Below are 21,209 nucleotides of genomic sequence, written 5' to 3'. Positions count from 1 at the left end.
GATGATATTTGTTGAACATGAGATTTGCGAATGTTGAATGAGTTTTATGTTGTTTGAAAAATTGTTTTAAATTTCACGTTGTTACAATTGAATGGTTCAATAAAAAGAATAAAATGGTGATTATAATTGAATAAGAGTTTAAAGGGTTAAATGTATTGTGGATGCTCTATAAGAAAAGAGAATGATAAGATAGACATGAGGGTGATGGTGAGGTGTGAAGGATAAGTGCAGTGCGACCCACATTCTATAGTAACAATTTATATATTTAACTTAATAAATAAAAATAATAATAAGGGTTGTATTAATTTTAAATCGATTTGGGACCACAACAAAACTAAAGAGGTCGTCGTCAAGTGAGAAGAAAAAAAAAGTTACGACAAACGGTAAGGATGGTTTATTTAATTTACTCTATCATCACGTAGAAGTATTAAAGAAGAAAAAATACAAAATGCAAAGCTAAAAACCGAAAGGTTTGGGTTGCGTTTAGTTACGGAAAACAATTTTCAATTTTCGCTTTTTGTTTTCCCTTTTCATTTTTTGTTATTTCGTTTTCAGTTTTCATTGGAAAATTTAGAAAACGCGTTTAGTTAAAACTTATTCATTTTTCATTTTCAGTTTTAGAAAATTAGAAAACGTGTTTAGATCTGTATATTTCTGTCGGTTTTCATTTTTATAAACGGTAGCAGTAATAAGGTGGGGGTGGGTAGGTGTTTTGTGTGGGTGTCTTTTTATGTGTGTGTATATGTGTTTTTATGGGGATGGGTGTTGCTGTGTGTATGCATGTGTGTTTGTAGTTATGTATGTGTAGGGGGTTGGGTAGATGTGTGAATGTGGTGTTTATGTGTGTGTATGTGTGTTTTTACGGAGATGGGTGTGGTTGTGTATATGTATGTGTGTTTGTGGTTATGTATGTGTAGGGGGTTCGGGTAGGTGTGAATGTGGAGATAGGCTTGGGAGTAGGTAGGTAGAGATAGGAATAAATATGTTTATATTTTAGAAAAATTTTGGAATTAGAAAAATATAAAAAACTATGATTATCAGTTTTTCAGAAATTTCCAACTTTTATTGTAATTTTAGAAAACGGAAAATTTTCATTTTTCGAGAAAATTTAAAAAAAACAGACAAACTAAACGCATTTTAAAAATTTCCTTTTTTCTTGGAAAATTTTTCTGGAAAACAGCATATTTTTCTACAACTAAACGCACTATTGGTTTTTCGTTTTTGTGAAAACCAAAATTTCACAGTCGATCCGATTTCTTTATAAGACCAAAAAAAATAAAAACAAAAGTAAGATTCATTTGTTATAAAATTTACAACACCTGCAAGCAACTAGAAGATAAGGGATTGTTATTTAGATAAGCAACAATATGTACATTAAACGTAACTATCTAGACAAAAAATTGTCAACCATAAATACTATTTATGTATTTTGAATGCATTTGGTATCGTGTGGACAGAAGAGATCGCCGCATCAGCATATGCACATGGAATATTGGCACGTGACAATGACAGCCATCATCATCATCCGATGCATGTGCTTTTTATGATTGTGAAAAACCAGTATTCACATTCTTCAACAAAAAACCTGTTTTCTAATATACAATTACAACCCAAAATATGAATCAAGAATTAAAAGAATGAGTAATTTTGTTTTGTTTGAGTTTTAGTTTTTTAAGGAGTAATATTGCAATCCCGCATGTAGGGGTGATCATAATCCACAAACCTACTCCAATAACCTCGGAACTTTGGAATCCCAATTTCCAGCCATGGTTTCAAATTCCCATTGTAGTGAATCACGGCTGCTCTTTCAATCTCCTTTTGGCTGACATTTGGGTTATACCCAAGCCCCAATACATGCCATGATCTCTCTAATGGAAACACTCTCCCATAAAACGTTATCAATCCAGGTGGCAGTGTTCCCAATTTCCATAGCTCCCTCTCCGAGTTCTGCACAACCAAAAACATTCCTTTTATTTTATGTCCCTCCTCTTGTATTTGTATTTCTACTGTGTATTGGACAAAAAAAAATTCTCATCCAAAATGATTGGACATAGACTCGCTCTTAATCTCTTATCTTTGCAAAAAGATGTAATCTATTACTTATGTAGACATAACAGGTTGTACTGTGTTTCGCATGCATTGGAGTTGAACCGGACTAGATTGATGTCAATGGAAAAAAAAATTGCAATTTTTTCTGACATCTAAAAGTGGGATGGGGACAAAAAAAAATTCCCATCCAAAAAGGTGGGAGGAAAATTGAAAATTTTTGTCCCGCCCAAGAAGGTCAACATAGACTCGCTCTTAATCTATTATCTCTGCAAAAAGACGTAAATGTCCTCTCACCATCAAAAATAGGGTTAAAATACAAAGACTTTGAGTTTATTTTTAAGTTGTAAAACAAGAACTAACCAAATTTTGCCACGAGTGGTAAATGTCGGTAATATTTTGGTTTTTCCATTGTTCCAAATCAAATAGATTCATTCCGTATGCCCATCCACACGCACGAGGGTCAAAATTCTTAGCAATCAAAGGATTGGAGAAATTAAGGTAACGGTCAAAGCGATGAAAACTTTCCCCACACGTTTCAACAGCCCCATTCACCTTCCCTTTCATATCCACACCCCACAATCCGGTCAGATCCTTTTGAACCACAATATCATCATCCAAAAACACCACTTTATTAAGCTTTGGAAACATCTCCGGGAGGTAAAACCGAAGATGATTCATCATGGATAGATACTTTGGGTTTCGGAATTTCAAATTGGAATCCAATTCCGTGGTTTTCGTTTTGAAATAATAATCAATCATTTTTTGAGTGGCTAACTGTTTGAGAACCGGACTGTAGCTTGCATTTAGCCATGTGAATTCGTCCACATTTTGGACCTCAATTGTCGCATTCCATGGTGGATTTGCAAGAAACCACATCCTCATTGCTGCGTAGTTTAGTTTATCCGTTACAATGTGGAACACGTGTTTTGAAGAATCCTGCAAGATTTTTTGAGATGTTTATGATCTGGTTGTTGGCCTTTATAAGTAACAACTAACAATTAGAGTAAATTACACGAATGGTCCTTATGGTTTGGGGTAATTTGCAAGTTTGGTCCCTAACTTGTTTTTTTAACTCGGAAGGTCCCTACAGTTTGTTTTTATTGCACGCTTGGTCCTTGTCTTACCTAAAAAGACTAATTTGCCCTTGATTTTTTAATTTATTTAAATAAACACACCCCCAACCCCACTTCCACCTCACCTTACCTTACCTTACCTACCCCACCTTATTTAAAAAATCAAGGGGAAAATACTCTTTTTAGGTAAGACAGTAGGGACCTTCCGAGTTAAAAAAATAAATTAGTGACCAAACGTGCAAATTACCACAAACCATAGGGACCATTCGTGTAACTTACTCTAACAATTAACAGAAAGGCATACCTTTGAGCTAGAAATAGTGGAATTAACAACGACTGCAGTGGCTAAGACGTTATCAGAAAACAATGCGTAGTGGAAGAGGTTTGGGTCTTGTAATTTGTCTTGATTTGGGAATTGCTGAGAGGAAGCTTTTAATGAGTAGTAATCGGCTGAAAGGCGTAAGGGGAGACAATGGAGACCTTTAGGAACAGTTTTAGCAGTCAAATGAGTCAAAAACAAAGTCTGTTTTTCTTGCACTCTCAGTTGTTGTTCTGTTGAGTGAATAATCCCACGCAATTTTTTTGCATCAACACTGCACTCGTCTTGTATTCTCCTTCCTTTCAACAATGTTTGCTCCATTGCTTTCATCTTCTCATTAGCACTACACCAAAAACCAATAAATAAATAAACCTTACAACCTAAAAAAAATAATAATAATAATAACAACTTTATAAATGATATTATTACGAAACAAATTTGAAACATAAATACTACATTTAAGATATCTATGGTTAATTAATATCCATTTACAATAAATGCTACAAGTAAGAAATACTAAACATGAAGGACCAAATGGTACACATAAACGTTTAACACCAATTACAACAATAAATGTGGCGTTATACTATTTTTCCTTTATAAACACTTTGGTGCAAAAAATGGTTTTGGGTTGTGTAAAATGGTGCAAAAAAAATGTTTTAATTGGGATTTGGAGTTGGATTTGAGATGCTATAAGATCTAACTTTTTGAAAAGTTGACAAATTGTCATTTTCTCAAATATTTTTACAAAATCATTTAACACTTTGTCCGGAAAGAAAAACAAAGAAATAATAATTTAAGAAAAAAAGAAAAAGAAAAAGTGGGCTTACTTGTTGGGGAGTTGAGAGTCATTAGTTGCATCAACGAGTAGTTTTTCTACATCTTTCATACGTATACGGAGTTCTCTGTTAAATTGGGTATTCGTCCTTGTTGCTGAAAGAGAAAGGTAAACTCTCGCCATGATCAACTGATCCTTAAGATGACGTACACGAACATCACCCAAAACTTCATCTTGATATTGCTTCCTTTTCTCATTTCTGTTTCTGTGATTTGCAGGTTTTCTTTCACTTACTTTCAGAGAAACTTCAACTGCTTGTGCTTGTTTTAGTTCCTTAAAATTATGAAAACATTTATTTCCAGCTTAAATATGGAGGATGCAATCAATACCCAGTTAAACAACAGCACATAAACAGCTGGAATAAAAGATAACCTACCAAATCAGGCACCTTTAACTTTTCACTTTTCTTTTCTACAGGTGGTGATTCTTCATTCGCCCCATGATTAGCAGTAACTTGCCTGATGGGATTGATCTGATTATCCCCAGTAACATTCGTATCGATCCCCTTGGATTCTAGCAAAGTTTCAATGTTGGAAGAACTGTTAGGTTGCGCAAGAATCAATAATAATGATTCTGAGATCAGAATGTAACAAAACAAACCTTCGTTTAGCTGTCTTGTTCTTCTGGACTTTTCGGTATCAGATTGAGTGGAATTTTCAGAATAAACAAGTCGCATAGGTTCTTTTAGCGATGTGGATGACTCCTGGTGGATAGAAAAAACGAATATAAATGAGAATTTATCAGATATTCGAAATTCGGAAAGTAGAACATTCGATTCAACTTCAACCCACCTGAGGAAGAAGAAAATTTAGGGCTGTGGCATCCGGATTCGATGGCTGAAGAAAGGAAATCGATACATAAATAAATAGTTGTTAAATTGAGATCGGAAAAAGTAGTAGACTGGAAAGCTTACTAGAAGTGATGAAGGTTCCTGAAAGAATTCATCCGTAGCTGCGAGAGAAAGAAAACCCATTAGTCAAACGGAGGATCTGATAGTAAGAATCGAAAAAGAAATTAGATGAATTAAGAGGGGTTTTACAAAAGGTTGATAGTTTATCAGTGTAAAGCACAATGGGGGCAAGAACTGTCAAGAAAAGAAACGCCATAACCGGCTTTCTGAGCCTCATATTCATCTTCATCTTCATCTTGCAAAAACAATCAAAACAAAGAAACCCCAATTTCAATCAAGAAGTCGCTTCTTCAATGGTGGATGGGGTTTATGTGGGAATCGAACACAAATCCTTGTATCTATAACATTAAAAGCCCACAACAGCAATTGCGGCAGCTAAGATCTTAAGCTGGAAGTAGAATAACGATGATGAGAGAGAGAGAGAGAGAGAGAGAGAGAGAGAGAGAGAGAGAGAGAGAGAGAGAGAGAGAGAAGTAAAATATAAAATTGTCGGCGATTACAGTGATTATAACAAATTGAGAGAGAGAGAGAGAGAGAGAGAGAGAGAGAGAGAGAGAGAGAGAGGAAAAACAACTTGGAGAGTGGTTTTATTCGGAATAAATAAGAGAAAGATATAATTTCCTTTTATATGATGATGATAACGGGATAATCAGTTCAAAATATGATAGGTTGCAAATTATTAAATATATTTCTCTATTTTTTAGGTATTCTAATAAAAACAAAACAAAATTTTATTGTGCGTCCCTGGTTTTTTTAAAATGACACTTTCAGATAATTTTAGAAAATGTTATTTTATGGTTCTTATGTTTCAAAATCAATCATGGTTAGTTCTTTTAGTTTATTGGGATATATACAGTAAAGTCCCAATATTTTCATCGATTTGACAAGAAAGTCCTAAACTTTATTTTTTTGACAATAAAGTCCAAATTACCGGCAGTTTTTGACACTTTTACCCTTTTTCCCCGGTTAGCCGGTAATTAGGACTTTTTTGTCAACCAAATAAAGTTTAGGACTTTCTTGTCAAATCGTCAATTAGGACTTTACTGTAAAAAAAATAAACTTTAGGACTTTTTTGTCAAATCGTTCAAAATATTGGGACTTTAGTGAATATATAATTTTTTTGTTAGAAATTTAATGGTATGATACTCTTTAAGCATAAAAGTTATTGAAACATTCTCTAATCAGCTAGATCCTATTGAAATCCTTTACGTTTGCTTCTTGTTAAATCGTTTTTTTAATCTCAACAAACCGACATTGAAAAAAATTGAGATAATCAAGAAAGAAAGAAAGAACCAGGGTTGTGGTGGCTTTTTGCAGTCTCAAAAATGGAGAAATAAGAAACCGAAAAAACGAAATTGCCCTTCTTTCCCTTCTCCACATTCACACCCTTTTGACTAGGCATGTGTTGTTTGTGTTTGTATAAAGCTAGGGTAATTTCGTTTTTTTAGGTTTCTAATTTCTCCATTTTTGAGACTACAAAAAGCCAACACAACCCTGGTTCTTTCTTTCTTTCTTGATTATCTCAATTTTTTTTTCAATGTCGGTTTGTTGAGATTAAAAAAACGATTTAACAAGAAGCAAACGTAAAGGATTTCAATAGGATCTAGCTGATTAGAGAATGTTTCAATAACTCTTATGCTTAAAGAGTATCATACCATTAAATTTCTAACAAAAAAAATTATATATTCACTAAAGTCCCAATATTTTGAACGATTTGACAAAAAAGTCCTAAAGTTTATTTTTTTTGACAGTAAAGTCCTAATTGACGATTTGACAAGAAAGTCCTAAACTTTATTTGGTTGACAAAAAAGTCCTAATTACCGGCTAACCGGGGAAAAAGGGTAAAAGTGTCAAAAACTGCCGGTAATTTGGACTTTACTGTCAAAAAAATAAAGTTTAGGACTTTCTTGTCAAATCGATGAAAATATTGGGACTTTACTGTATATATCCCTAGTTTATTTCATTAAAAACATGTAAAAGGATCAATTTACTTTCTTTTATATTTTTTTTATTGTTTTATTTTATCTTTTTAAGATTTTTTTATAATATTGAACCTTACCTCTTCCTTGCATTTTTCGATACTTTAATACTTAAAAGTCAAACAGTATTTTTTGGTATTTTAATACTTAAAAATCAAACAACATTGAACTGTTAAAACATCTCAAGGTGTTAAGACAGCTCAAGATGCTCCAACAATGTCAAAATCCAATTCTAAGAATTTCCTATATTAAAGGACTAAAGAATTTCCATCAAATTATGTGATCCATCAAATTCTAAGAATTTCCTATATTAAAGGACTAAAGAATAATCTTATATCAGTTAATGAATTATGTGATGCTAACAATGAAGTACATTTCAATAAAGAAAGTATTGATATTGATAAGAAGGTGGCTCTTACATCTAAATGGAGTCCAAATATTTATATACTTAACTTTTTTGTGCTGAAAGTTTCCACGAAAATGTGATTTATGTCCAAAACACTATCTAATTTAAATTTGATGTAACATAAACTCTCATATGAGTTTAACTTTAAGACTATTGCCAAGTTGTCCAATGATGAGCTTGTTACTAGAATTCCAAATATGAAATTCAACAAAGATAAGCTTTGCTCGACTTGTGAACAAAGAAAGTAACATAAAACCTCCTTTAGGTTAAAACAATACTTATCGATCAACTCTCCATTTACTATACTCTACATGGATCTTTTTGGACAGCTCTAGTTCAAAGCTTAGTTGGGAAAAGACGATATCTTGGTATAGTGGATGACTTTTCAATATTCACATGGGTTATGTTTCTCAAAAATAAAACCGATGCGGTGTAAGATCCCAAAAATCATGATAAAAAAATCATTTTTCAATTAAAGTAAAATCATCGTTCAATCAAAATCCCAACTCATAAAAACCAAGTATCAAATACAATTATCCCAAAATCAGAGTATTATAAAATCTCCAAAACATATCACTGAAGGATGTGTACGATCACGCCTTCATCTTGCTCCGGTCATCTGAAGTACCTGAAACATAACACTTAAACTATAAGCCAAAGCTCAGTGAGTTCTCCCAAAATACCATACACGAAACATAAACAACATGTACATTGGGCCTACAGCCTATGTTTGGAATACCCTACAGGACCCTTAGCATAAGTATGGATTGCCCCCAAGCCCATAACATGAGTCTGGAATGCCCTTCGAGACCCTCAGTCCATGTTTGGAATGCTCTCGAGCCCTTAGCATGGTTCTGGTATACCCTTACAGGTTCATCAACCCATGTCTAGTGATATGTGCATATCTATACATATAATTATATATCATATCTTAATATTTTAATTACTTTTATACCCTTTCTAGAACTAAAGGTACGTAATTTGTTATATATTGTGTTGTAGGGGTAAAAGATGTGCTTGGAACATAAAGGAAGCTGGAAGCTAAGGAATTTGATTAAAGATTATTAAATGAAGAAAATATACCCACCACGTCGTGGTGACATCACCACAACATGGTATTTTGACTTTTCTCGATTGACTTCAAAGACTTGGTGAATACTGGATAATCACGAAGACCACGACGTGATGGCCTGACCACGACGTGATGATTTGTTTTTCAGGAAATTATAAATAGATGTCATTCTCTCCGAGTTGGGAACTTTTTGCTGATATAGACGATTTTTGAAGGCCGTTGATCTAAATTGAAGCTTGGAAGTGAAGAAATCGATTGTAGCTTAGGAATTGAGAGTAATAAGGCAATAACTTCTTAATTACAATTTTATATTCTAGTATGATCATGTCTTTGCATATAGAATTCATTTTTCTAACTTTAGTTGCTGAAATCATGGGTTAAAACCCCATGACTTTCGTTTGGCATAGATTTACTTGATTATTTGTGGTTTGATTTATGGTTAGATTAAGTTTTTATTGGTTATTTGTCTAATTAGCTTATTAAAGAACCTCTTGTGATTATGATAATTGTTTCATATATTTATTGTTGAGTTTGATTAAGTTTGTATGAATATCTTTTTTAATTGAGCTTAAATCTTATGATCTTTGTGGATTGCAAAAATTATAGGACTAGAGTTTTGACTAAAACCTATGATTAAATAGAAAAGTGGGTAAATAATTGTGGGAGCTAATATATGATGCCTTATCATATATTAAATTGAGTCAATTAACCAATTTGATCAATCTATTATAAGTCTAATTTTACTCGAAACGAACAATAGTAAGTTTGTTAGTTTATCTGTCTGACCGTATGAATGAACTTGTTTGCTAAAGGATTAAGTTAGTGAATATTAACTTGGTGACCTTAGGAATTGATAACCAATTGAACATTAATCCATTGCACTTCCATAAATCAACCAAAAAAACAAGTAAATTGAAGCTAAACGAAAGTCTCTTAAACAACTTGGTTTAAATCGTTTTGTTTCTTGCTTTAGTTTGATAATTTCCTTAGTTAATTGTTAGTTAAGCTTAGTTAATTAAGTTTCTAGTCTTGCAAGAGAAAAAACCATTTTTTTAATTTTCTTATTAATTTAGTTAGTAGTGTGTAAAAATTAGCTAATAATATTGTTCTCTGTGTTCGATACTTGTCTATTGAAGTATACTATTTACAACAAGGTACACTGCCTTAAGTAAAAAGTAGTTACATTAGTAGGATAACCTGTTGTGTAAGTATTTTTCTCATCAAGTTTTTGGCGTCGTTGTCGGGGAACGGACCAATTTTAGTTACTTGTAATGTGCTATTTTATTAGGATTTTGCTTCTATTTGTTTTTAACTTTTTAGTTTAGCTTTTTATTCTGTTTGACTCACCACGTCGTGGTGTTGTAACAGTTTGTAACATCCCAAAATTCATGACTAAAAATTTCATTTTTAATATAACTAAAACACATTTGTAACTTGGTTCACATATTGAAAAACATTTTAAATAAAACATTTATCAGAGTTCATTCCTAGAAATCACATATTGCGGAAAACGTAGGGTATGCGTTGCTATCGTTCCGAGCTCCTTTATTTGAAAACTGGAGGTATCTGAAACCAAAAACTGAAAACTGTAAGCACAAAGCTTACTGAGTTCTCCAAATACCACATACCATACATAGCAACTGATCCATACATGTCATACATAACCGTGAGCCATACATATCATTCATATATCATAATCAATAAAGGTGCTATGTGTCGCACATAGTCTTGACATTATGCCACGGGCCGCCACATGGTCTTTTTTGCCAAGCTAGGGGTCACCCCGTGGGTCTTATAGACAAGTGTCAAGAGCCACCTCCTATTCTTCCATGCAAGAATCACAAAGAAAACTAGCATACATACTACTCTACTTAGCTAATTAGCATACAATGTGTCAGGAGCCACCTCCTAGTCTTTTATACATAATGCCTAGGGCTAACCCCCGTGTCTTCTTACAGTACATAAACCGAATGGGCTGGCATTGGTGCATTCGACCCATACAAACAGTGAGGAGACTCACCTCGAATGTTGAAACTCCATGCAAGAAAATCCTTAATTGTTGCCCTGACAACTCCTCGAGCTATCAATACTAAAATATCAACCAATTAGCAACTGGGTTCCAAACCATGATCCATAATCCATACTTGGGGGTAAATTGACCATTTTACCCCTGGCCCAACAAGATTCATAACTAAGTCCCAAGCCCAAAACCGACAAGGCCCAAAACTGTAAATTCCATAAAAGCCCACTAATGGCCCAATTTTCCAAATTGGGCCCATCTCCTCAAATGGACCTTCCCTTTAAGCCCAAACATATTCTTAGCCCAAAAATATATGATTCCTGATGGTCCATCATGGCCCAAGGTAGCGAAGTCCAATGAATGGCCCAAACCAAGGCCCACTTATGCGAAACCCACTCTGACTGAGTACGCAGGGCGTACTCAACTGTACGTACTGGGTTCGTGACCTAAAACAAGGGGTTAAAGCCTTTAAATACGAGGCGGACCCTAAATTAATGGGCTTGGGTTGCACAACGTTCCATTCCGTGGGGATCTCATATCCACGCCATGGAGACGTGTTTTTCCCAAAATCTCTCTCAGCTTCAAACAACCATAACTTTTTCGTTTGAACTCCATTTTTGACGATCTTTATATGCACACGACATGCCCCACAACCCTATCTAATTACTTATGACTTAATACATGTTGAAATAAAACCATGATCAATGCAAGAATCCCGAAATATTATTTTTCCCATTTTACCTTTTGGCTTCAATGCATAATTCGAGGGTTTTAATCACTTAACCAACAGTATCAACATCTGATAGGGTCTAAACTCTAGTCCCTTGAAGCCCAATGCCCTTTACGTAAACATTGCATGGCCCATTATCCTGAAACTATAAACTTCTCGAAATCGGATGTTACACTTCTTCCACACTTAAACTTGATTTCGTTCTCGAAATTCGTCTTGGTTAGAATCTATAAAAACAACACCATGACATTCCATACACTTTCATTAACTACTTCATAAAATCGAGGCATCCATAAAGAAGACTTGAGAGACCACTCGAAACACATCCGATGCCAACAAACAACCTAGTCATTTGCAAATACTCAATTGCCACACTAACTCTTAGGCTTTACCTTGCCGTCAAACACATACCTCACACCATTTAGAAATTAGTTGTACCAAACATTGAAAGCAATTTTTTTTCCCAACTTAATTTTCGATCTCTCTGAATTTCTATTATCCGCTTCAATTTCATTTCCTTGTACCAAACTATTGACAGAGAAAAAAAATCAGTTTAAGAAGAATCTAATGTCATTATTATTAATCAAATCACTTTTAAAAACATAAATATTTCTATCAAAAAACATAAAAGCTTAAAACAGATTTCAAATATAGAATTAACTTCAAAATTTGCCTTTCTATTTGATTCTTTTAACAATCTAATATACCAAATCTGCTTAGACTTGTTATTAACTTGTTACAATCTTTGATCATTTTAGAAATTGATTATGAGCAAAAATTAGACACTACATTCTTTTTATTTGTTTAAAAAAATATATATTTCCTTCATATTTTAATATTGGAAACTATCAATAACACCTACAAATCCAAAAAAAAAAAAAAAAAAAAAAAAAAAAAAAAAAAAAAACAATAGAATTACAAGCCAAAAGAAAATTTTGGTCCGAGAAAAAAATACACCATCAAAAGTAAGGTTTTAGGAAAAAGAAAAGTTAGAATTTTTTTTTGAAAAAAACTATGAAACAACAGGAACCGAATAAAATAAGCCAAATCGGGAAAAAATAGAAAAATAAAAGGGATTTTTTAACAATAAAAAAAAAATACAAGTTGTTTAATACAATTAACCCTATAATTGCTTGCAAGTTGAGAGTTTGGATTTTATCTTTGGTTTGTTGTGTGGATTTTTCATGTTATTGAAGAGAATTGTAAATATGTAGAGAATTCAATTAATAAATACTAAAAAGCAAGGGCAATGGTCATGTTTGAAATATTAGAACATGTTAAGTGGTTATAGGTTAACACAGAACACCACAATCGTGTTTTTAAAAAAAAAAAAAAAAATGGATGATTTTACACAGGCGATAGAAAATGCACCCTGGAAAGAGGATACTCCTTTCCAGATATCCAAACACCCGTCTGCGACCACTGGATGTCCTCCCAATCAAGATTCTCTTCCAACACCTACAACCCAGAAATATCAATTAAAAAAAAAAAAAGATTTACTTATTCATTTATTTATTTATTTTTAAAAAAGAAAAATGAATTACCTGTAGATGTTCAGGTGGTAATGGGATGCCTATAGCACGCATGACTGTCTGAGGAAGAGGCTTCTTACATTCAGACCATCTGAAAACATCCACCAAACACCCATCACCACCACCACCACCCTCTGCTGCTGCTGTCGCTGTCTCCATATCATTTCCTCCTGCTTTCACCATCTTCTCTCCATTGAAGCACAGCTCATACCTTTGACAAAACTCAAAAACTTTTTAACTTTTTTATGACGATGAGACAAAACAAAACAAAACAAGTATACCTGCGTGTACGGCTTTCCAAGTAGAGAACTTCTCCCTTTTTCAATCTTGCAGACGTAAACAGAGGCTTCTTCAGACCTTTGTCAGCTATCGCGCTTATACTATACTTGATCCTTCAATCACATACATACACACTTTCACTTTCTTACTTTATTATATATAATATAATATACCATTCTACTTTCAATTTTTTTTTCTTATTACAAACATCTATCACTCAAGTACAACGTATGTTGTCAAGTGGAAGTAGGATGCTTGCTATTACTATAACAAACAAACAAACCAATGAATGTAAGTTGTTGTTTCTTGCATTTATCCAAGATTTGAAAAGTCAACAGTTTGTTTACTTGATTGATAGTACTAATATAATTCATGCATGTTAACACATACCAAGGTTCGTTGCAAAGGTTGTACTGTAATGTAACTTCACGCACAAATCTTTGTTGACGAAGGGCGTTCTACAAAAAAAAAAAAAAATACATACATACACCTTTTTTTAATAAAACATATAGATATGAATGATGTAATGTAATTAAAGTAATATTTGAATATACGGACCGAAGCAGCAGCCCTAGTAGTCATTGTGCGTTCCACAACCACAGGAGCAAGAGTGGGCTCCACAGTGGATGTATGTGTAAGACAAGGTTCAAGATCAATTGTCCCACCACCTTTCTGAATAAAACAAAACAAATTTTTTTTATACTTCCTTGTTTTACCAAAAATAGACTACCAACATACTTTGTTTTTATCCATCCATAACTTGTTACATATTGTTTGAAGCATTAAATTAAAGTAGAAATGGTAAAAGTTGATTGGTATTAAGTAAGTGGTTGTTACTTACCTTGACAATGTAACATCTCTCTACACGAAAACTACAACCAATAGCAGCCCCCCATGCACGCGAACGAACGTTGTTTCTCAGTGTAGAAACATAACCTACCAACAATCCATTAACTATTTATTATAGCATCATTGTAGTTTGAAAAAAATCTATCATCTAAATTGCACTGCTACAATACAATTAAGTAGATTATTCAAATTTACAATGTCCTAACAAGAAAACTAGACGTAAGATATCTCAAATTACAATTGAGTAGGTTGCTATTTCTTGCATATAAAATATATATAAAAATACATACAATCTTGTGGAGGAAGTACTCTGACAGTAGCACGTAACTCCTGAATAGCAGGGGGAGGAGGCGATGCAGTTGGGCGGCAGTAGCCTGTGTGCATTAAAACTGGACAACAAAACAAACATACTGCATGTCATAAAGGTTTTTATTTAATATTTATAAAGTTTTTTCAGAAAATATAAACTAGGCATACCTGCAACAAGATCTGAGTCGTCCGTGTATATGTCTGTACCCCATAACTGCCCACCTTTAACCTGCAAACCATATTCACTTATTTAGGAACAAAACAAGAACAACATGAACATGATATAAAACAAAATATTACCTGGCGATTTGTAGCAGAAACATGTTCAGCAGGGATACGGATCTCAAGAGTGGGTCCAGTCTGTGTCTGTGTCTGTGACTGTGATTGTGACTGTGAGGTTTCAGACATTTTATCAGGCGCCGATGATTCGTATTCCTTCCATAATTTGATTAATTCTTGCATGCATTCACCAACTCTGTATATCACACTTGACACATCACCTTTCCCTGCAAACATCCATATTGCATTGCTTGCACTTAAACTTAACAACATACATAAAAAATAAAATAAAATAAAAATACCATTATCATTGTCCTGAGGGCGAGATCTATAACGTGGATCTCTATTTGCAACTTGTGGACTACCCCTAGGTCTAAGCATCCTCTTCCTCTGTTGAACACCATAACTAAAAGCTTCCCTTTCTCCTTCAACATCAACACCATCATCTGAATCTTTTTTGCTTCTTTCCTCTTCAATATCCAACTCCTTCCATGCATCTCCACTTTTCTGTTTCGTTCCTATGTTTTCCTGTTCAACAACATCTTCCTTCTCATTCTCTTTCTCTTTCTCTTTCTCTTTCTCTCTAATTTTATCCTTCTCCTTTTGTACTACTACATCCTTTCTCTCACTTTCTTTTTCTTCCTTTGTTGGATCTTTCATCTCTTTGTTTGTTTCTCCCCATTCACGCTGCTTCACATCTTTCCTTTTCCTATCTCTCTCAACTTTGCTCTCACTAACACCCTCATGAGCTTCCCCATAATCCTTCTCCTCTGTGGTTGCTATTTCCACTTGTCCATGAGCATTAGTAGCACGTGACACATGCCATGAATCCAGGTTTCCACCTGATCCTGATGTATCCGGATACTTCCATGTCCTGTGGTGCTCTTTCGATTCTTTCCAGTTTATATGACTATTCACTGGATTGTACGCATCCTTATCATTTCTGTAATCAGAGTAACCAATACCATCTCTCTCATACCTACCAACATCTTTATCACTTTTACCACTTTGGCTCTCAATCTTCATAATGTTATCTCTCAATTCAACTCTGTCTTCATGATCAGATTGGGCATGATACATCTGAACCATTGGAGACCTTCTACTATCCATTTCTCGTATTTCAGTTCTAGGGACTTTTGGCATGCGGGAATCCTGCCCAATATCAAAGGAAGAAGGATGATAATCACTGGGAGCTGAAGGATTTGGCGCCTTTGATCCCCCCATTCCAGGATATGTCCCAGAATCATCCTGCGCATGGGGATGAGGATGAGGATGGGGATGAGAATACCTTGAAAGGGAGGAATGACCTCCACTATCTTCATGCGCCCTTTTGTTAGGCGTACCACTCATACTGCTCCTGCAAAATCAATCGATAAACATCACTCATCATTCTTGTCACAGGTCAATTACGAGTTGATGACACACAAATTGGACAAATCGTATGATCGATCAATCACGAAGAAAAAAAAATAACCTAAATCGTACATCTGCATCCCCTATTGAATGTATCCTCAGATACTACAACAATACCTTGATATACCAGACAGAAGTATCCAAATTCATGAAGATTATAAATAAATACATCAACTTTATATAATGGAAATACATACATTCACGCAAATCAAACTACTAACCACATATACAAACAAACGACACATACCTAACAAGTTCAGATAAAGAAATAGCAGTAACAAATTCAGAGAAATTACGAAATCAATGGCACAATATGGTTGGATGAATTTATTAATGCTTTCGAAACTTTCTATGTTATTTTGGGGATTAGGGTTTACACAAATTTTTGATGCGAGCAATCATATCTTGAAACTATATATAGAGAAAAAGCTAACCGAGAAGTTGAAGCTGAAGCCGAATGAAGAGTGGAATAAATTGGCGAGAAGTTGGATCCAGAAGCTCAAGGGACGGAAGAGTGGGATAAAATGGCGTGACTTGTGAAGTCGAATCCGAATTAAAGGAAAATGTCTGGTTTTAGGCCCAACCGTACCTTAAAACCCCGATCCTTCACTAAGACTTTATAGTTTATATATATATATATATATATATATATATATATATATATATATATATATATATATATATATATATATATATATATATATATATATATATATATATATATATATTATGGTGCAGTTTATTTAAAGTAACACAAATTGTCCATTTTGGTATAATGGTTTAATCATTTGAACCGTCTTTATACACGAAACTACACTAAAAACCCGTGAATAACACGGATGATAAGTTAAAATATTTTATATTAATAAAAACATAATCATTATCATGAATTTGCAAACACTCGTTGTTTACACATTCCAATGCAAAAACTTCTTTGTTCAAAGATTCTTAAATGTGTATTTCTTTGTTCCAAGATTTTTAAATGTTTACTTTTTTGTTCCAAAATTTCTAAATGTGTAATGTTTTTTTTACTAAATATTTTTCAACTATATCTACTCCGTTAATGTTCGAAATCTTTATATTTTTTTTTATGAAGTAGACTGATATAAATGACAATTTTTAAAAAAATAGAATGATTTGAACACGAAAGTAAAATGTTATAATTCACATTAAATTAAAAATGCTATAATTAACATACAAATACTATAATTATCATTGAGATAAAATTAAATGATATAATCGACATTATTAGACTAGGATATATGTATTATATTTTGAATATATTTGGAGATAAGGCATGTATCTCAGGTCATAAAATAAAGGATCTCAAATTGTATCTTATATATATCATCAACCAACACAGAAACGGGACACATAATCTTTTGATACGCTTTTATGGTATCAGAGCGCTCTCCTTGATTTACCCTAATTCTGCCGCCAGTCCTCCTTCTCCTTCTCCCCTGTGATCAGATTTCTTCTTCTTCTTTCCTTTCAACGATCGCAACCTTTAATTAACTACTATGGATAAGCTACATCCAGCAATCACAATAACAAATATCCATAACTTCATCCCTGTAAAACTTGAGATGGAGAACAGTCAATACTCGTCATGGGCTGAACTTTTCAAAATCCATTGTCGAGCATTCGAGGTGCTTGACCACATCATCCCTCCCGCCACACAGCCTTCCTCTTCGAGTACAGAAAAAGCAACAGACAAAGAAGGTGACAAAAGACAAAACCAAAGCAACCACTGATCAACTATGGAATCGTGTGGATGCCATTGTGTTGCAATGGATTTACAGCACGATTTCTCATGACCTTCTGCACACCATTCTTCAACCTGACTCAACAGCAGCCCAAGCTTGGGATTCTCTAGCCAACATCTTTCAGGATAACCGCAATACCTGTGCGGTATATCTTGAACAACAATTTAACAATACCCGACTTGACAGTTTCTCCTATATCACCTCCTACTGCCAGGCACTAAAAGTTCTCTCTGATAAACTTGCAAACGTTGGCTCTCCTGTCTCAAGTCAGCGACTGGTCTTACAACTTATCTCTGGACTCAATTCTGAATATGATGGGGTTGCCATACTTCTCCAACAGACGGTGCCTCTACCAGACTTCTATCAGGCAAGGTCTAAACTAATATTGGAAGAGACACGCAAAGCAAATCAGCAACAACCTGCCACTGCTCTCCATACCACCACCTCTCATATTATAGCCGCCCTTCCATCCCCCTCTGAACCATCTCCTCAACCTAATACCCCTTCCTACTCAACAGGGCGTGGCAGGGGTCAAACACGGGGCTGTGGATGCTCTGGTGGGCGTGGTCGTTCCGGTGGACGTGGTCGTGGGACTCGTGGACCACATCAACCCTGGTATTATTCTCAGCAGCAACAACCTTGGGGAAATACATATCAACAACAGCCAATGTGGGGTTGGTCACCGCCAACATGGGCAATTCCTCCATGCCCTTATCCGAACAATCCTCGTCCTTTAGCTCCAAGACAACAGATGGGTGGCCCAGGAATTCTAGGACCGAGACCACCCCAATCAATCTATTCAACATCTGAGATCGGTTATGCTCCAACCGATATTGATCAAGCATTGCACACTATGTCACTTAACCCACTGGACAACAATTGGTACCTTGATTCTCGCACCACATCCCACATGACGAACGCACAAGGTAATCTCTCGTCTTCTTTCAACAAGTCTCATTTAAAACATATTATTGTTGGTAATGGCTTCCAAATCCCAATCCAAGGTACTGGTCATTCCACCTTACCAACTCCTTTCCCAACTCTTCAACTAAATCGCATTCTTTATGCTCCTAACCTAATTACTAATTTACTTTCTGTCAGGCGTTTAACAACTGACAACAACATATCTATTGAGTTTGATCGTTTCGGTTTTCTTGTAAAGGATTTTCAGACCCGGATACCTATAATTCGATGTAACAGCACTGGACCGCTCTACCCTCTCACTTCTCCGCTGCCATCTCAATTCATACCTCCTTCTACTTTTACTGCTTTGTCTCAAGATGTCTGGCATCATCGTCTCGGACACCCGGATTTAAATTTAATTCGTTTTCTTAACCAAAACAATAGCATTACTTGTGGAAAATTAAAACCTTCGTCTTCTTTATGTCACTCTTGTGTTTTTGGCAAGCAAGTTAAACTTCCATTTATTGAATCTAGTTCATTTACATTATCTGCGTTTGATATTATTCATAGTGATTTATGGACTTCACCGATTCTAAGTTCGGGTGGTCACCGTTATTACGTTTTATTTTTGGATGATTATACAAACTATCTTTGGACATTTCCAATCTCTCAAAAATCACATGTCTTCTCCACTTTCTCTATCCTTCCATGCCCTTGTTAAAACTCAATTTGAATGTACAGTTAAATGCTTATAATGTGACAATGGTACTGAGTATAAAAACAACGCCTTCCATAAATTTTGCAGTCACAATGGTATGACTTTCCGCTTCTCCTGTCCCTATACTTCCCCCCAAAATGGTAAGGTGGAACGCAAAATCCGTTCTATCAACAATATCATACGCACTCTCCTTACCCATTCCTCAGTACCACCTTGTTTTTGGCATCATGCCTTAGAAATGGCTACTTATATTTTGAACATTCTACCTGCCAAAACAAAGAACTTCACCACTCCAACCTATCTTCTCTACAAACATCATCCTACTTACAATCATCTACGTACCTTTGGTTGCCTATGTTTTTCCCCTTCACCCCTCCCCCACCATTCACAAACTCGCCAACCGTTCTTCCCCATGCATTTTTCTAGGGTATCCTTCTAACCATCGGGGGTATAAATGTTTAGACCTCTCATCCAACAAAATAATAATTTCCCGTCACGTAGTCTTTGATGAAACTGTCTTTCCTTTCTCAAAACCACAACCACCACCCTCTTCCTATCAATTCCTCCACACCGACCCTCACCCATCTAGATGGTGCTCTCAACTTCCTCCTACCACAATCACCCCCTCTCCATCTCCTATCCATAACCCAACTCCATCTCATACAACAACTACAACTCACGACAGATCCCCTACCATTCTCACCTATTCACATCGCTCTAAAAAACCAACAGTCCCTTTCCAACCTAATGGTTGTCTTGGCATAATGGTTGGGTTAGATTGGAGTTGTCATATATTATTCTAATGTTTTAAAATTTAGTTTTGCTTGGGGGCAAGCAAAAGTCAAGTGTGGGGTATTTTGATATGTGCATATTTAGTTCATATTAAGTATAGATTTTTATTCATTTATTAGCTAAATTATTGCATTTTATGGACAAAAGGTACTTAAAAGTGTTTGAATTATATTTTCAGTCCAAAAATGAAGCTCGGAAGCAGGAGAAGCGGTTGAGAGATCAAGAATGGAATAAAGAAGAAAAACACCAAAAATAACACCTACTCGGCGAGTAGGGTCGACTACTCGGCGAGTCCGATCGAAGAATCAAGAAGATAATGACTCGGGATCCCAGAGACTTATCACAATACGAGGACTGAGAGATGGACTCGACGAGTCGCCACCTGACTCGACGAGTCGATTCGTATATATAAAGATAACTTCTCAGAACGATGGGAGAGAATTCTGGAACGATTCAGAAGAGTTTAGCTGCGATTGAGAAGGCAGAAAAACCCTAGAATACGACGAGAGAAGCTAGAATTCAATCCCGAAGAATAATTGAGGCAAAATTTCATCATTCCACTTATTCTTTTGTTTTATCATTATGGTTAAGCAATTTGACTTTGTTTGTTTGCTGTTATTTACTTCAATTATGAGCTAAAACCTTTAGACTTTTGTTTGGGGATACAAAGTTGACAATATGGTTTGATTGATTGGTAGGATTAATTCTAAGTTTGTGAATTTTTGTTATTTTAGCTTGTTAAAGAACCTTGTGTGTGAATAATAATTAATTTTCTGTTAATATGAAGATAATTGATTAGCATGAATATCTATTGATTATTAACCTCATATGCTATGTGATCACTATGCCATATGTCTAGGATTAATGAATATGAAACTAGAATTAATAAGAAAATTGAGTAAATTCATGTGCAAGCTTGTAAGATGACCATCAAACAAGAAGTTAATTAAAAGAATAAATTAGTTAACTATTG

The 21,209-nt window shown here is 34.8% G+C and overlaps 2 protein-coding genes across 3 annotated transcripts; both read right to left on the bottom strand.

Moving 5' to 3' along the window:
• Positions 1-1,330: 1,330 nt before the first annotated feature.
• On the bottom strand, positions 1,331-5,698 carry LOC111921910 (probable galacturonosyltransferase 4). The gene is made up of 9 exons (XM_023917480.3): positions 5,319-5,698; positions 5,193-5,230; positions 5,071-5,115; positions 4,880-4,982; positions 4,656-4,792; positions 4,272-4,552; positions 3,427-3,784; positions 2,410-2,985; positions 1,331-1,947 (listed from the first exon to the last, which is right to left on the bottom strand). Exons 1-9 carry the CDS (start codon positions 5,422-5,424, stop codon positions 1,672-1,674), a joined length of 1,920 nt encoding a protein of 639 aa, XP_023773248.1. The 5' UTR covers positions 5,425-5,698; the 3' UTR covers positions 1,331-1,671.
• A 6,929-nt stretch (positions 5,699-12,627) lies between these two features.
• LOC111921911 (uncharacterized) lies at positions 12,628-16,650 on the bottom strand. 2 transcript variants are annotated; one of them, XM_052765016.1, is made up of 11 exons: positions 16,492-16,650; positions 14,947-16,001; positions 14,666-14,871; positions 14,534-14,594; positions 14,347-14,445; positions 14,049-14,143; positions 13,766-13,879; positions 13,598-13,665; positions 13,210-13,320; positions 12,941-13,139; positions 12,628-12,854 (listed from the first exon to the last, which is right to left on the bottom strand). In XM_052765016.1, exons 2-11 carry the CDS (start codon positions 15,992-15,994, stop codon positions 12,744-12,746), a joined length of 2,112 nt encoding a protein of 703 aa, XP_052620976.1. In that variant the 5' UTR covers positions 15,995-16,001; positions 16,492-16,650; the 3' UTR covers positions 12,628-12,743. The 2 variants fall into 2 exon arrangements, with proteins under 2 accessions (XP_052620976.1, XP_052620977.1); XM_052765017.1 differs by lacking the exon at positions 16,492-16,650 and adding an exon at positions 16,305-16,428.
• Positions 16,651-21,209: the final 4,559 nt, after the last annotated feature.

This window comes from Lactuca sativa, chromosome 1 (genome assembly GCF_002870075.4).
Source record: "Lactuca sativa cultivar Salinas chromosome 1, Lsat_Salinas_v11, whole genome shotgun sequence".
In the NCBI taxonomy this organism is placed as follows: domain Eukaryota; kingdom Viridiplantae; phylum Streptophyta; class Magnoliopsida; order Asterales; family Asteraceae; genus Lactuca; species Lactuca sativa.
Note: the sequence above shows the minus strand (reverse complement) of the source record. Positions and strands in the feature narration are given on the sequence as shown.

Coding starts and splice junctions, on each gene's coding strand:
- LOC111921910 (XM_023917480.3), bottom strand. CDS start 5,424: ATGAAGATGAAGATGAATATGAGGCTCAGAAAGCCGGTTATGGCGTTT. Junction 4,553..4,655: donor AGTTAAAGGTGCCTGATTTG/GTAGGTTATCTT, acceptor CATAATTTTAAG/GAACTAAAACAAGCACAAGC. Junction 3,785..4,271: donor GACTCTCAACTCCCCAACAA/GTAAGCCCACTT, acceptor TTTTTGGTGTAG/TGCTAATGAGAAGATGAAAG.
- LOC111921911 (XM_052765016.1), bottom strand. CDS start 15,994: ATGAGTGGTACGCCTAACAAAAGGGCGCATGAAGATAGTGGAGGTCAT. Junction 14,446..14,533: donor CGACTCAGATCTTGTTGCAG/GTATGCCTAGTT, acceptor TTTGTTGTCCAG/TTTTAATGCACACAGGCTAC. Junction 13,140..13,209: donor TTGGAAAGCCGTACACGCAG/GTATACTTGTTT, acceptor GTTTTGTCAAAG/GTATGAGCTGTGCTTCAATG.